Source organism: Hyperoodon ampullatus, assembly GCF_949752795.1.
Source record: "Hyperoodon ampullatus genome assembly, chromosome: 3".
NCBI classification, from domain to species: Eukaryota; Metazoa; Chordata; class Mammalia; order Artiodactyla; family Ziphiidae; genus Hyperoodon; species Hyperoodon ampullatus.
Window position 1 is genome coordinate 10,182,872 of NC_136916.1, and position 14,870 is coordinate 10,197,741.

The following is a 14,870-nucleotide window of genomic DNA, read 5'->3' on the forward strand; positions in this document are numbered from 1 at the left end:
ATACGTTTGAAATATTGCATAACACAATGTTTTTGTTTTATAAAAGAAAGCATATCAAAGTACAGGGGAAAGAGGGGAGGGATAAAATAGGAGTTTGGAGTTTTATTAAATATAAAATAAACAACTAGGCCCTACTGTAGGGCACAGGGAACTATATGCAATATCTTGTAATAACCTATTATGGAAAAGAATATATATATGTGTAAGTGAATCATTTTGCTGTATTCCAAAAACTAACACAACATTGTAAATCACCCATACTTCAATTTAAAAAATAAATAAAATTTAAGAATCTAAAAAGTAAAAACAAATTTTAAAAAAAGAAAGCAAATCAAAGTATTATGACAAGGGTTGTAGGTGGGGGGATAAACAGAAACTGTATTACTCCCTGGATTACAAAAACAATTGAAAACTAAGATATGAGGCAGCCAATGGAGGATAAAATACATCTTTATAACCAATAAAGGTGATACTAGAAAATGCTTTTATTTACGGGCTGTTTCCTAATACTGAATGCTGGCACCGAGCAGACTCATCCGGGGGGTCACTGGCTGTCCCAGGGAGAAGCAGGGTTCTCTCTGCAGGCACAGAGCTCTGGCCAGAGGGGTAAGAGCGGAGGAGAGAGGGATGGCCCCACGGCCTCTGAAATCACAGCTAAGTAAGTAGGAGGAAGCGCACAGGTGGGGAGCAGCCAGGGGCACTCTGCCAATGGAGATGCTTCACAAAGAAGGAAATATCAGAAAAGACAGTCCCCCAAATTATGATATTATAAATTGTAATGCAATGAAAGCCTTCAACACAGCAATTGTGCTGTGAGATCAGCATTTACGCGCAGCGTGCTGAAGGAAGCTGCTTTTCTCATTTCTGTGCGTGCATCTAACCTTCTTCTGAGACCTTGGTTAGGAAAGGTGTAGGTCAGCACTGGTCTCTTTCTAACTTAGGTGCGCATACGATGCCACAAATATCATCCATAACTGATACTTTCAAATTTTTGTGTTCAGAAGCTTTATTGGAGTTTTAAAATTGAGTTTCTTGTCCATTTCATCATTTGAACACACACACACACACACACACACACATATATATATATATATATATATATATATATATTATCTGTTTATATGTTGTAGTTTGGTGCAAGATTCACTTGGAAGAAAGAATGCCACTGTTTAAAAACTCTGTAATAGAATACATGAAACTGAAATGAGCGCCCTTCTGGAAAACATGACTTTTAGTATTAATATCTATCCTGCAGATTTTCCATGAGGCTTAGACATGAGAAAGATAGAGATGGATACAGTCATGTAGCAGTTTTGGTTGCCGTGCCAACATCCACCTCCATTTTCCTTCTTACAATAAACCCTAATTGTATTCAGCTTTCACCCTCCTCCACCCAGCCAGGTACCTTCTGAGCTCCAGGAGATAGGGTATCCTGATTTCTTTAAGCCAAGTGTGGTAATCCCATTCCTTTTATCAATGGTTAAAGAGTGGGGATTCAGCCCAATACAACTAGTGAAGTCTTCCAGGAGACTTCTGGAAGTGGGTCCTTCTCCTAAGAAAGAGAAAAGGAATGAAATAACCCCGCAGTTTGTTTGTTTGTTGTACCTCATTGGGATGTCGTCTCTGGATATGAAGGCATCTTCTCACTCTGAGGTCACCATGGCCAACACCCTCAGGGAGGCAGGACCAAGAAACAGAAAGCACCTGAACCCTTGATAATGTTTTTGACAATCTGTACCAACCAACCTGGGAATCTACCCTCCTTCTGTACTTCTTGCTGCGGGAGATAACAGATTGCCATCTTGCGCAAGCCAGGTTTTGTAGGGTTAACTGCTGCTGGTTGCCAAAACGTCCCAAATGATGAAAAAGGTCAAGCCCAGAGCCTCACACATCAAAGGCATGCTAAAAATAGTAATTAACATTATTATTCTACTCTGACCTTGCCCATCCAGGCTCTTCTCACTAGCCTCCGATACATCACCAATGTAACACAGATCAAACTACTTTCCATCCTTATTCTGGTCACTTCTATTCTTAAGTAAAGGGACTATTCCCTGTAGCAACTATTAGCATAGAATTCAAACTTTGTTTTCTAAGCACAGTTTTTATGGCTCACTTGGGGGATCTAGGAACAAGACTCACATTCATCATTCTACAATTATGAATTATAGGTTGGGATTCACTCTGCTTAGTGATACCTACGTTTTTTTACTCTAATCAAAAAAATTAGGATGTGTAATCTCAATGAACTACCTTCCAGCAGAAACCTTGGTCTTTTATTAGCAAAGGCAACCAGACTCCAATAGAATCCTAATAGAAAATGAATCCTTTCAGAGTTTTGACAGATACAACATAAAGTGAGTCTTTCTGTTCTATTTATTTTAAGACTGGAGGACAAGACATCACAAAATGAAGTGCCACAGTGGAGACAGACATTTTTTGAAATAGGAATTCAGAGACCACATGGATCCCACTGGAAACATAATGATTTAATAATCAACAGCATAATAGACTAACAGGTAAAAATAGGAATCTTTCCTTTTTAGCCCCCAAAGGAGCAGAACATGACAAAGCCAACATATCTGAAGAAAAGATTCTTTCCCAAGAGTGACAGTTGCCGAGGCAGAGACTTGTGAATGGGGATGAGGGCTAAAGTGTGATGTAAAAAGTCACCTCGGTGAATCTGGGCCACTTCTTCCCATAGAGAAGCCTGTCCCAGCAGGTCAGGAACCACTTCCCACACAAAGCCTTGTGGCCGGGATTTGGTGAGTAAGGAACCTCTTGAACCAGCATCTACAGCAGAAAGGCAACTACCCAGATCGTTACCAGAGGTGTGCTCCATCATTATGCCACAAGGGTCTTCCTGAGAACTGGGGGTGATGTCAAGAGAAGAATAATGTACCGAAAGTGAGTAAAGACACACAATGCTATAGAAAAGATAAAGAACAAGTAAACTAGTACTTTGATGGGGGTGTAATTCTCTAGAAGCTGGTTCTCTGGAGCCCTAGAGACGGGGAGTCAGCACTACCACAGCCCGGAACACCATCTGGCCCCCTGCATTCTGTGCTCTCCACGGGTTACTGGAAGCCACTCATGCCTCAGTCCCACGAGGCTCTGGAAACCACACAGGTGAGAAATAAATTTTCATCTCTGGCAGTTCCTTAACAGTCATGCTTCCCAGCTGTTTAGTAAGGTGTTCCTCTAAGTAATTACCCTGGAGGGAGTTTGTGGTGAGACCAGGACGTGCGCAAACAGTACAAACCACCCAGCTCGCCCTGCCAGACTGAATGGTCCCCCAGCCTGGACGACGGGCCCTGAAGGCAACCGGATTTCTGAATGCAGAACACACTATATGCTCAAGCAAAATACACTGTTCGTGAAATAAACAACGGGAACCTTATTGACAGATCCCACCTGCCTGAGGCTTTGGGAGAAGGAGGAGAGAGGGCTCCAGCTTTGCTGATAATTAACACACGAAGGGCATAAGCATCTTCTCCGGAGATGACCAGGCTATCAGTATCTGACCTTGGGCAGCAGGCCTTAGTCGTAAAGAGACGCTGGCCTCAGGTTCCAGCAGACACCCCCGGTCACCTACCCAAGCCTACACCCCTACCCCTTCCCTCGCTGGCAAAGCCCCAGTTTTGCTCAAATGTCCCTCCTTGGCCAGGCCAGGGCTCAGTTGACATGGCCTGTCACCCAGTTCTGACCCATGAGGAGTAGGAGGAAGTGCCTTCCAGGAAAGCCTCCTTGGCTCTTGCAAAGAGACACAGGGAGAGGAATGTCCCTCTTTCTGCCTCTCGATATTGGTATATGAAAGCATGAGCTTTGATCTGTAACTACTTTGGAACCAGGAGGGGGACTAACCACCACAGAGGCTGACAGAGCAAGGAGGTGGAAAGGACCCGGATTTTGATGGCCTCACGGAGTCACAGCATCAATCCGTTCGGCAGCCACCCCCTTTCCAGATCCTGGCGATGTGAGACAGCGTGTCTTCCGGGCCACTTTGGCAAGCATCCTGTTACTAGAAGCTGAAAAATTAGTAAAACACACTGAACTCTAGGCCCAGATGTAACCTCACCACAGGTGTACATTATGTCAGTCATAACTGACTGAATACAAAATATGTTTCTGTTCAAGGATGGTTCTTGCTGTGCCACGAACAAATGTAAGCAATGCAAAGGCGATTATCATTGCTGAGACCTGTAAGTGCTTTGTCACCTGCTTCGAACTTTCTGCGTCCCCTCAAATTAGCAATATCATTTCTGTGTATTTTGTAAATACTTTCACCTAAAGGCATTGTGGTTGTGTATCTGTAGCTGACCCGTGTGTGTTGCCTGTGAAGGAGAATGGCTGTGATGGTTAAGTTTATGTGCGGACTTGACAAGATCATGGGGTGCTCAGATTTTTGCCTCAACATTATTTATGGCTGTGTCTGTGAGGGTGTCTCTGGATGAGATTAGCATTTGAATCAGTGGACTCAGGAAAGCAGAGTGCCCTCCCCGATGTGAGTGGGTCCCATCCAATCCATTGAGGGCACGAATAGAACAAAAGTCAGAGGAAGGGAGAATTCGCCTTCTCTGCCTGACTGTTTGAGCTGAGACATTGATCTTCTGCCCTCAGACTGGGACTCACACCATTGGCTCCCCTGGTTCTCAGGCCTTCAGACTTGGACTGAACTAGATCACTGGCCTCCTGGGTCTCCAGCTTGCAGATGACAAATCGTGGAACTTCTTCTCAGCTTCCATAATCACAGGAGCCAGTTCCTCATAATAAGCCATATATATTCCACTGGTTCTGTTTCTCTGGAGAACTTCCACCAATACAATGCCGTATCCATCCTTACAGCCCTGACACTTCATATAGGACCTGACTCTTAGTTGCTGTGACAGTTTTAAAATACGGCCCCTAAAATGTTTGCCATTCCTTCCATTTTGAGGAAGGCCTGGAAGCTGAGCTGGCTTTACAGATCCAACCTTCAGAGTACAGCAGACGTGCTGCAGCTAAGTCACAAAAAAAGTTGTGCTGTTTCCACCTGGTTCTCTTAAGACGCTCACGCTGGGAAATGGCCCATCACATATGGAGTCCGTCTACTGGGAAGCTGCCACCAGGTGGCGCTCCGGCTGGCAGCTTCAACTGGCAGCCACGTGAGTTGGCCAGTGTGGTCCTAACCCTGCTGAGCCTTCTGTCCTGCGGATATTTGCCTGCAACCACAGGAGAGATGCCGAGCATCTGCCTAGACAAGCTAAATCCCTGACCCTCCAAATTGTGAGCAAAATAAAATGGTTGTTTTAAGCCACCAAGTTTGGGGGTCACTGTTATGTATCAATAGTAACCAGAATAGGGATTAAATTAGGAGGTTGGGATTAACATACACACACTACTATATATAAAATAGATAAACAACAAGGGCCTACTGTAGAGCACAGGGAACTCTACTCAATAATCTGTGATAACCTATATGGGAAAAGAATCTAAAAAAGAGTGGATATATGTATAACTGAATCACTTTACTGTATACCTGAAATACAACACCGTAAATCAACTGTACTTCAATAAAAAAATTAAATTAAATTAAAAATAAAGAAAAAAGTAGAAACCAGACCAATTGGTACTAAATAAATATTTATCAAATTTATGAATGAAAAAAAATTTCTGGAAAAAGATGAGAATAATTTCGTTCTGTGGTCATAGATACATTTCCTATCACTCTGCACATTCAAAGTAAACTCTTTCAAAGCTCAATTCATGCATCAAAGTCCAGACATTGTGCTGCACCAAGCTTTTAGCTTTTAGCTCATCTAACCCTCACGACCTGTGAGGACTCTTGTATTTGTCATTCCATACTTTATGTACAAGGAAGTGAAGCTCAAAGAGGCTGTAGGTTACCTGTCCACACAGGTAGGGAATAACTGAGCTGTAATTCCCCAGGGCTGCCTGATCCAAAGTTCATCTTCTCCACTGTTGCACACGCTCTTCTACAGTAACTTACTTTACCCATAACCAGTAAAAAGAAATGCTCAGATAGTTTGGCATCTCAATAAGTAAATACCACGGAGATGACCTCATGTCATGGACGACAGGCTGGATCAGCCTAGGGCAAAAATGGACATTGTTCCAAAGACAGGCAAAGCTGGCATCATCTAGAATTCTACAGCTAATGCCAATTTTGTGGCCCTCCAATGACAAACTCCCTTCCTCTTTCCTCCCCCTCAGCCCATTCAAAACCACAATTCTCAATCAGAAGGACAGCTCTGGGGCACTGAGATTAGAGCATCCAACCAAAGGTAAGGACATAAGTCAATCTGTGAATCAGCTACAACATATTTTGACAGCATGTGCTCCTAACGGTACAGCATCTGTGTGAGAAAAAAGAGATAACGAAGATCTGGTCCTTGCTCTTTGGTCATTTTGAGCCGTATAAGGAGGAAAAACAAAATACAGAAAATAAAGAACAGCAGAAAAGAGTATGTAATAAGTGCTAAGTGCTAAGTCAAGATAAATTTTTCTCAGCATAAAATTCAGATCATTATAAAAAAGAAAACAAAAATTACTCCTAGTTAACCCAATTCAAACACAACTATAGGCAACATTTTGATGAACTTCCTTCTAGCCTTTTTTCTATTCATATATAACAATATAATTGGACTCATACCATATAGTTCTATATCCTGCTTTATTTCACTTAACGGTGTATTTTGAACACATTCTAGACTAGGATTTTTCAAACTGAACCCTACTGGATTCTGTTTTGAAAAAGCACACCAGGAGTTCATCTTAATGATGTGATATTATTTCAATAGACAGCACACTGATGTATCAATTTTTTCTTACTTTATCTTTCTAAGTTGTTACACTTATTATAAACTGTAAGGTTAAAGCTCTATAAGAACATGTGCTTCTAAGAGCAAGCAAGACACATACCAGAAATAAATGGAAAATCAAGTGCTGTCACCTCTTGAATAAAAATTACATCTGTTTACCTGGATCGGGTCAAAGATAAAATAGAAAGAAATGTCATTGCTTTCTCCACCACCTCCATGCCCTCAGGGTCCGGATAATTATCATTTGTACCACTAATGTAAATTCTATTATCGTTTCAGACCGCCATTTTAAATGGATCAGTGTTACCAGAAGTAAACTCTTGCAACAAAATTTTTTTGATATAAAGGTTCTTTCACATCCATAAGCCCTTCAGAGATGGGATTCAACACAGTTTCTCCTATTTTATTTAAGTTTGTCAATATCAGAAAAGTTACATGATATAAGACTCAAAAGAAAAAAAAAACACTAAAGTTCCAGAATTGTATTCATGTTTTTAAGGAAGTCTCCAAAAGGGAGGGGAGGGGCTTAACAAAAAGGAACTAGGGAGTTACACTACACAGTTTATACACATTATAAATAAAACAAGTAGTAAACTGTTTCACATTTAATTCACACCACTGTACAGAGTACTTCAAAAGGAAAAAAAGACACAGATATCAAGGTTTTCTTGGATCTAGATCATACTTAATTCATAGCTCTGAACAAAATACTCTGGAACACTAGGTGTGTTGATAAATGATATTGCTTGAAAGTTCATTTCAAATAGTAACATGTGGCTGACTGCTGTGTCTGCTCAATGGCGCTTCTCCCCTCTGTGGCTTGTGCCACGAGAGCCTGTCCACCATGGGCTGCCCACCAGACCCTCCCCTGCAGAGCCTTCCTTGCAGCTACGAGAGCGGTGTGACAGGTTCAGACCAGTGTGACCTAAGGGGAAGGATTTTCTTCTCTAATAGTGGGAGGTCCTGCCACTCTTCCTGCCTTGGCTGCTGTCCTGTGAAAGGTGATGATTCAGCAGTGGGAGGCCCCACGCCACCCAAGGGGAAGCCAAGAGGCCAGAGCAGACCTGCAGGCCTAACATCACTGTCCCAGTGTGAACCAGTGATGGAACTCCCTGCTTCTAGGTGTATTGATATGTGAGATTAGCTGTGTCCTTCTTGGCTCTGCGAGTTTTACTTAGGCAGTCTTTATTCACCTGAAAGTTCCCAAACTCATGCACAATGCATCCTATCTCATAAGACTTTCAGCATCTGGCCAATATTTCAGTGTGAATGAGGAAAAGAAGAAAAAAAAAATCAGTGATTGATTTTTAAAACATATTTTACAATAATTATCAAATTAAATGACAGTGCAGCTGCCATTTTCCAAAATGGCAGCTGCACGTCAAGTGGGAATCTGATTCCTGGCTAGTGGCACCTGTTTGCCTCAGTCACCTCCATCCATTTACAACTTCGCCTCGTTACAGCAGACACAGAAAGGAGTACTTCCTCCTGACAAAGTCCTTTTCCTGCTGGTGGAGACAATGGAAGCTCTTTAATGGAGTTTATTATTATTATGGAAGGATATAAAAGTAATCTCACCCATTTTAATTCTAACAGAGATTGAAGCAAGACCGGTTAACCTCTACCTTTCCGTCCATCTATGGTTGGGCGACTCAAGACATAATCCTTTGAAAGACAGATTCTAAAATAGCAAGAAACCCCAATATTACTAGATAGAGTTTAATATTCTCTAATAATATAGACTTGGGCCATTTCCCTGAAAGACGCTTTTATATAATGCCTGAGACATTTTATTAGTTACTAAAGAGTCCTCTGTTTAACCTCTGGAAGGTATCATTTTTTTGGTATATGTTAGGCTCACTCTTGGATCAAGAGTTTTAGGTTGGACTTTTAAATTAAAATCCACTGAAACATAATTTTGCCAAAGTTTCTTAAATTCACGACTTACAATATATTGACAGTCTTCTATCTCACCAGGTAGCTGATGTTTTTTTTTGTAAAATCCCCTCCTCTGAGCTAGATTCATGCCTTCAACTTGTTTGGGCTATTCAGTAACCAGACATCTGTTCAGAAATCCCTCTAGAAAGTTTCCTACATTATTTATGTCACTGCTAAAGCTATTTCCCCTCCCTTAAAAAACAGCTGCTTTATATACAAAAGAAAAATCATTATTTAGCCAGAATGTTGATAAATGATTCTAGTTTCTTTTCGCTGACCCATCATTGCCTTTTATACACTAATTGGCTTCCTAAGCCTCTTCTGCTCTCAAAGATTGCCAAGTAGCCATTTAATTTAATAGTAAAATTTAAATGCTATTCTTCTATTCTCTCAATTAAAAGTAAATGTTTAATGATTTTATGTAAATGGTTTTAATCTCACCCCCAATAGCTTATAACATGATTTTTGAAAGCTCTGAACTTTTTGTCTGCTTTTCTCCTGCAAGCTTAATATATTTCCCCCAAATTTCCACATTCCACATCATCAAAGCTTTCATCTTGTCTCAAAAGAATAAAGAAAAAAAATTTAAATGCCAATTAAAAGCCAAAATCAACTATTTTCAGCCTCAATTTTCAAATGTCAGTTGGGTTTTACCCAATTCTAGTTAATTTATAGAGTGTAATCCTAAACTCCACTATTTGACCCTTCCTGCTGAAGAAAATCAACAGAAACTTTTCACCCTCTATGTTGCTTTTGGAACCAAGCCCCTCCTATCTGTGGTCACCCTGAGGCAGAGCCCAGGCTGGTCCTTAATATGGGGGGATTTGCCTTCACTACTGTGCTTAGAATCCTATCTCCAGGTATGACCTCCTGTTTCTCTGCAGTTGAATGTTCTGGAGGATGGCCATCTATGAACAGGGTACCAACAGGAGAGAGGTGACTTTCTACATTCAACAAACCATAAAGGGAATTCTGATAGGAGGAGAAGTGAAAGAAATCCATAAAAAGACCAGCTAACAGTTGAGTCTTTGCATTTTTGAAAACTCGAGATCATTTTCTGCTGAATCACCGAATCAGCTAATATTTCTGAAGCCTTAGAATTTCGGATTCCTACGGAGTTTAGTTTTTCTAAAACAAAAATGGGAAGTGTTTTGTTTTGTTTTAGTATAAAGAGGTTCTAACTAGACTTCAATTTAAAAGAAAAAAGAGAAAGACAGCGAGTGGGGTATAACCACCGCCTGGTGGATATGTCTAGAATTCTTGGTGAAAATACAGAACTTGCCAAAAATCAGGGGTGGGGGGGGAGAGTCTGCCTTTCTATTTAGAATACGGTTGCTGAACTAAGCCAGAGAGAACAGTAGGAGGAAGACACAGGTTTCTGCCACGCTGTATCTGCAGAGCAGCGACTATACTCTACAGATGCTGCTAGTTATTTTTGTTTCATGACGAGTTGTTTGTAAACAGGTAACCACCAACTACCACCACCACCGTCCCGCACACCCCCGAAAATATGACCAGGCCTCAAACGTGCCTTTAGTTCTGCTTCTCCTTCGTCCCCACATCCTCAATAACTTTAGTTTTCTAGCTGTACTCGTTCCTGCTATGAAACCTGACAAATAGCAAACATCTGGAAACAGAAAGTGAGAAACAGGAGGAAAAACTAAGGGGAGGTAAGAGCGACAGGGAGAAGGGAGGGGGAAGAGGAAAAGAAAGAGGGAGAGAGAGAGAGAGAGACGTCTGTTGCCACCCTCCTGGCTAACTGAAACGCTTGTTCCCGAGATTACAGTAATTACAGCCCCAGCGTGAGTTCCATACAAGCGCTAAATGAAACAGCACATCAATTAAAAAATAAACACCCCATTCTAGGAGAAAGACAACCCCCTGGGACGTCCTAACAAGCGTAAATGAACCTGCCAGGCCGCCCGCCCCTCGGGCCCCTCCCCGTCTAAGGTGGCTGCGAGCTGGCGGGGGCCGCGCTCGCTGGCCGCGTCCCCAGACGCTCGGCCCCGGGCGCACCGCGGAGACGTGTCCGCGCGTCCGCGCCAGGTCCCGGCGCCGCCTCCCACGGCGGAGGAGGAGGCTCGGGCAAAAACATGTCAACTTTGCAGAGCTGTATATATGTTCCAAAAGCACGAGGTGAAGAGGGAGAATCCAGCCGCAGAGTTTCCAGTCTGTCCTATTTACAAGTTTTTCTTTCTCCCTTTCTCTTTTTCTTTCTCTCTTCTTCCTCACTGTGTCCGGATGCTTTATAGATACTTTACCTCACCTAATTAGCAGAACCCCCTTTGAGATCTGTACTGTGACCCCATTCTCCAGGTAAGGAAACTGAGGTTCCCCCACGTCCCTCAGCGGAGGCGGGAGGAGAACCCTCCCGGGCCCGCCCCCGGGCCCCCGCCCCTCGCGCGCCCGCGGCTAGGCTCCCGGGCACCTCCTCCAGGTTTGTCCCCGGTCCAGCCCCACCAGGCAGAATGAACTACAGTCGTTCCACTCTTCCCGCACTGCTAAGCCTCCAAGACCATCGTTCTGAGAACCCCAAGAAGGGCACCCCTTCCCGGGTCCCCGCAACGTCCCCGCGCCCTCGCCGGCTCGCGGAGGGGCGGGCGGTCCCCTCGCCAGCAGGTCGCCGACGTTTGGGAGCGTAGGAAACAGGGGCTTGACTAGTTAGAAACGGGCCTCCGAAACGCGCGCTGCATAAAACCTTGTCCCCAGTCCCCAAGCGCAGGCTCGGGGAAATGGAACCCCGACCTCAGCCCCACTGAGCGCCGTGGGGACGGTCGTGGCAAAGCCTCTGTCTCTGCGGTCAATCCCAAGGTTATCCAAACTCCGGCCGCAGACAGCGCTCACGGCCGCGCGGATAGCCGGGCCCGCCCCAGGAAGGCTGGGCCTGGGGAGCGCGCAGACTCCGCCCCCCGCCCGGGATTGGCGCGCCGGTCGCGGGCGGAGACCGAGTCCGCGCCGTATAAATATTCATGAGCCGGCCGGGGCGCAGCAGGGCCGGAGCGGGAAGTTGGCGAGGGGCGCTGCTCCCGCCGAGGAGGAGGCGGCGGCGGGGCGCTGGCGCGCCGCTCAGGTGTCCGCTCCGCCTTCCGGCCTGAATTTAGCTCCGTGAGTCCAGCGAGAAGGGGACCGCCGACACCTCGCCCTACTGCCGGCCCGAGCGCGACGCGGACTTCCACCGGAGGCGGGGCCCGTCATCCCGGCGGCGGACCGACGGACCGACGCCGGGGACAGAGGGCGGTGGCCTCGGCGGAGGCGGGCCCCGAACCCCGGCGGCAGCCGCGCGGCCTTAGGGGCGAGCATGAGCCCCGGGACGCCGAAAGGGGGCCGCAGGGGCTGAACCGGGCGCGGAGCGGCCTGGCCCAGCCATCTTGACTGCGCACAGCGGCCCGCCCGAGAGGAAACTTGCTGCGCCGCCGCCCTAGGTGCCCGGCAAAGTCACCGGCGCGCGCGGAGAAAGCGAACGAGAGAGGGACGATGAGCCGGGGGCCGGCCACTGTGCCCTGCGAGGGCTGAGCCCGGCCGGAGTGAGCGGGGCAGAGCCGGGGACCGGGGTGCCCTCCGGCAGCCACCCTCGTCTCCCGCAGCGCTGTGAGGACGCGTCCCGCGAAGGGACCAGGCTATCGGCAGACCTCCCCCCCCTCCCGGGAGAGGCAGGAGAGAGCCCGGCAGGGCGCCCTCTCTCCCCTCCTCCGGCGCTCTTGCAGGATCTCCCAGCGCCACTCCGCGCGCCGCCCGGAGGGCGAAGGCGCGTGGCCGAGGCGCGCAGCATGGAGTGGGGTTACCTGTTGGAAGTGACCTCGTTGCTGGCAGCCTTGGCGCTACTGCAGCGCTCCAGCGGCGCTGCGGCCGCCTCGGCCAAGGAGCTGGCGTGCCAGGAGATCACCGTGCCGCTATGCAAGGGCATCGGCTACAACTACACCTATATGCCCAACCAGTTCAACCACGACACGCAGGACGAGGCGGGCCTGGAGGTGCACCAATTTTGGCCGCTGGTGGAGATCCAGTGCTCGCCCGACCTCAAGTTCTTCCTGTGCAGCATGTACACGCCCATCTGCCTGGAGGACTACAAGAAGCCCCTGCCTCCCTGCCGCTCGGTATGCGAGCGCGCCAAGGCCGGCTGCGCGCCCCTCATGCGCCAGTACGGCTTCGCCTGGCCCGACCGCATGCGCTGCGACAGGCTGCCCGAGCAGGGCAACCCTGACACGCTGTGCATGGACTACAACCGCACCGACCTCACCACGGCCGCGCCCAGCCCACCGCGGCGCCCGCCGCCGCCGCCGCCGCCCGGTGAGCAGCCGCCCTCCGGCAGCGGCCACGGCCGCCCGCCCGGGGCCCGGCCCCCGTCGCGCGGCAGGGGCGGCGGCGGGGACGCGGCTGCGCCCCCCGCGCGCGGCGGCGGCAGTGGCGGCGGAGGCGGGAAGGCGCGGCCCCCTGGCGGCGGCGCGGCGCCCTGCGAGCCGGGCTGCCAGTGCCGCGCGCCCATGGTGAGCGTGTCCAGCGAGCGGCACCCTCTCTATAATCGCGTCAAGACGGGCCAGATCGCCAACTGCGCGCTGCCCTGCCACAACCCGTTCTTCAGCCAGGACGAGCGCGCCTTCACCGTCTTCTGGATAGGTCTGTGGTCGGTGCTCTGCTTCGTGTCCACCTTCGCTACCGTCTCCACCTTCCTCATTGACATGGAGCGCTTCAAGTACCCCGAGCGGCCCATCATTTTCCTCTCGGCCTGCTACCTCTTCGTGTCCGTTGGCTACCTGGTGCGCCTGGTGGCCGGCCACGAGAAGGTGGCGTGCAGCGGCGGCGCCGGGGCCGCAGGCGGGGCGGGGGGCGCCGGGGGCGCGGCGGCGGGCGCGGGGGCGGCGGGCGCGGGCGCGGGCGGCCCGGGCGGGCGCGGCGAGTACGAGGAGCTGGGTGCCGTGGAGCAGCACGTGCGCTACGAGACCACGGGCCCGGCGCTGTGCACCGTAGTCTTCCTGCTCGTCTACTTCTTCGGCATGGCCAGCTCCATCTGGTGGGTGATCCTGTCGCTCACGTGGTTCCTGGCGGCGGGCATGAAATGGGGCAATGAGGCCATCGCCGGCTACTCGCAGTACTTCCACCTGGCGGCGTGGCTCGTGCCCAGCGTCAAGTCTATCGCCGTGCTGGCGCTCAGCTCGGTGGACGGCGACCCGGTGGCGGGCATCTGCTACGTGGGCAACCAGAGCCTGGACAACCTGCGCGGCTTCGTGCTGGCGCCGCTCGTCATCTACCTCTTCATCGGCACCATGTTCCTGCTGGCCGGCTTCGTGTCGCTCTTCCGCATCCGCTCGGTCATCAAGCAGCAGGGCGGCCCCACCAAGACACACAAGCTGGAGAAGCTCATGATCCGCCTGGGCCTCTTCACCGTGCTCTACACCGTGCCCGCCGCCGTCGTGGTCGCCTGCCTCTTCTACGAGCAGCACAACCGCCCGCGCTGGGAGGCCACGCACAACTGCCCGTGCCTGCGGGACCTGCAGCCGGACCAGGCGCGCCGGCCCGACTACGCCGTCTTCATGCTCAAGTACTTCATGTGCCTGGTGGTGGGCATCACGTCGGGCGTGTGGGTCTGGTCCGGCAAGACGCTCGAGTCGTGGCGCGCGCTGTGCACCCGCTGCTGCTGGGCCAGCAAGGGCGCGGGCGCGGCCGGCGCGGGCGCGGCGGGGGGCGGCCCCGGGGGCGGGGGCCCGGGGGCCGGCGGGGGCGTGGGGCCGGGCGGCGGGGCGGGCTCCCTGTACAGCGACGTCAGCACCGGCCTGACGTGGCGGTCTGGCACGGCCAGCTCCGTGTCTTATCCAAAGCAGATGCCATTGTCCCAGGTCTGAGTGGAGGGGAGGGGGCGCCCGGGAGGGCTGGAGAGGGGGCGAGGAGACCGAGTGTTGCGGGGGGGGGGACACTGGGAGGCGGAGGGTCCCCCCCCTTCACCGTGTTGATTGCTATTAGCATGATAATGAACTCTTAATGGTATCCATTAGCTGGGACTCGCTTAGAACAAAGTACCTGGCATTGAAGGCTCCCAGACCCAGCCCCCGTTCCTCCACCGACGGGCGAGGAATTCCTCCCGCCAGGCGTTAATTTGTCTTGGCAGAGGAGCGTGAG

At 49.5% G+C, this 14,870-nt stretch overlaps 1 protein-coding gene across 1 annotated transcript; it reads left to right on the top strand.

The window, feature by feature from the left end:
• Positions 1 to 12,526: 12,526 nt before the first annotated feature.
• On the top strand, positions 12,527 to 14,596 carry FZD8 (frizzled class receptor 8; the record flags this gene model as incomplete). The annotated part of the gene is made up of 1 exon (XM_079700570.1): positions 12,527 to 14,596. The coding sequence occupies one exon, from the start codon at positions 12,527 to 12,529 to the stop codon at positions 14,594 to 14,596; it is 2,070 nt and encodes a 689-aa protein (XP_079556696.1).
• Positions 14,597 to 14,870: the final 274 nt, after the last annotated feature.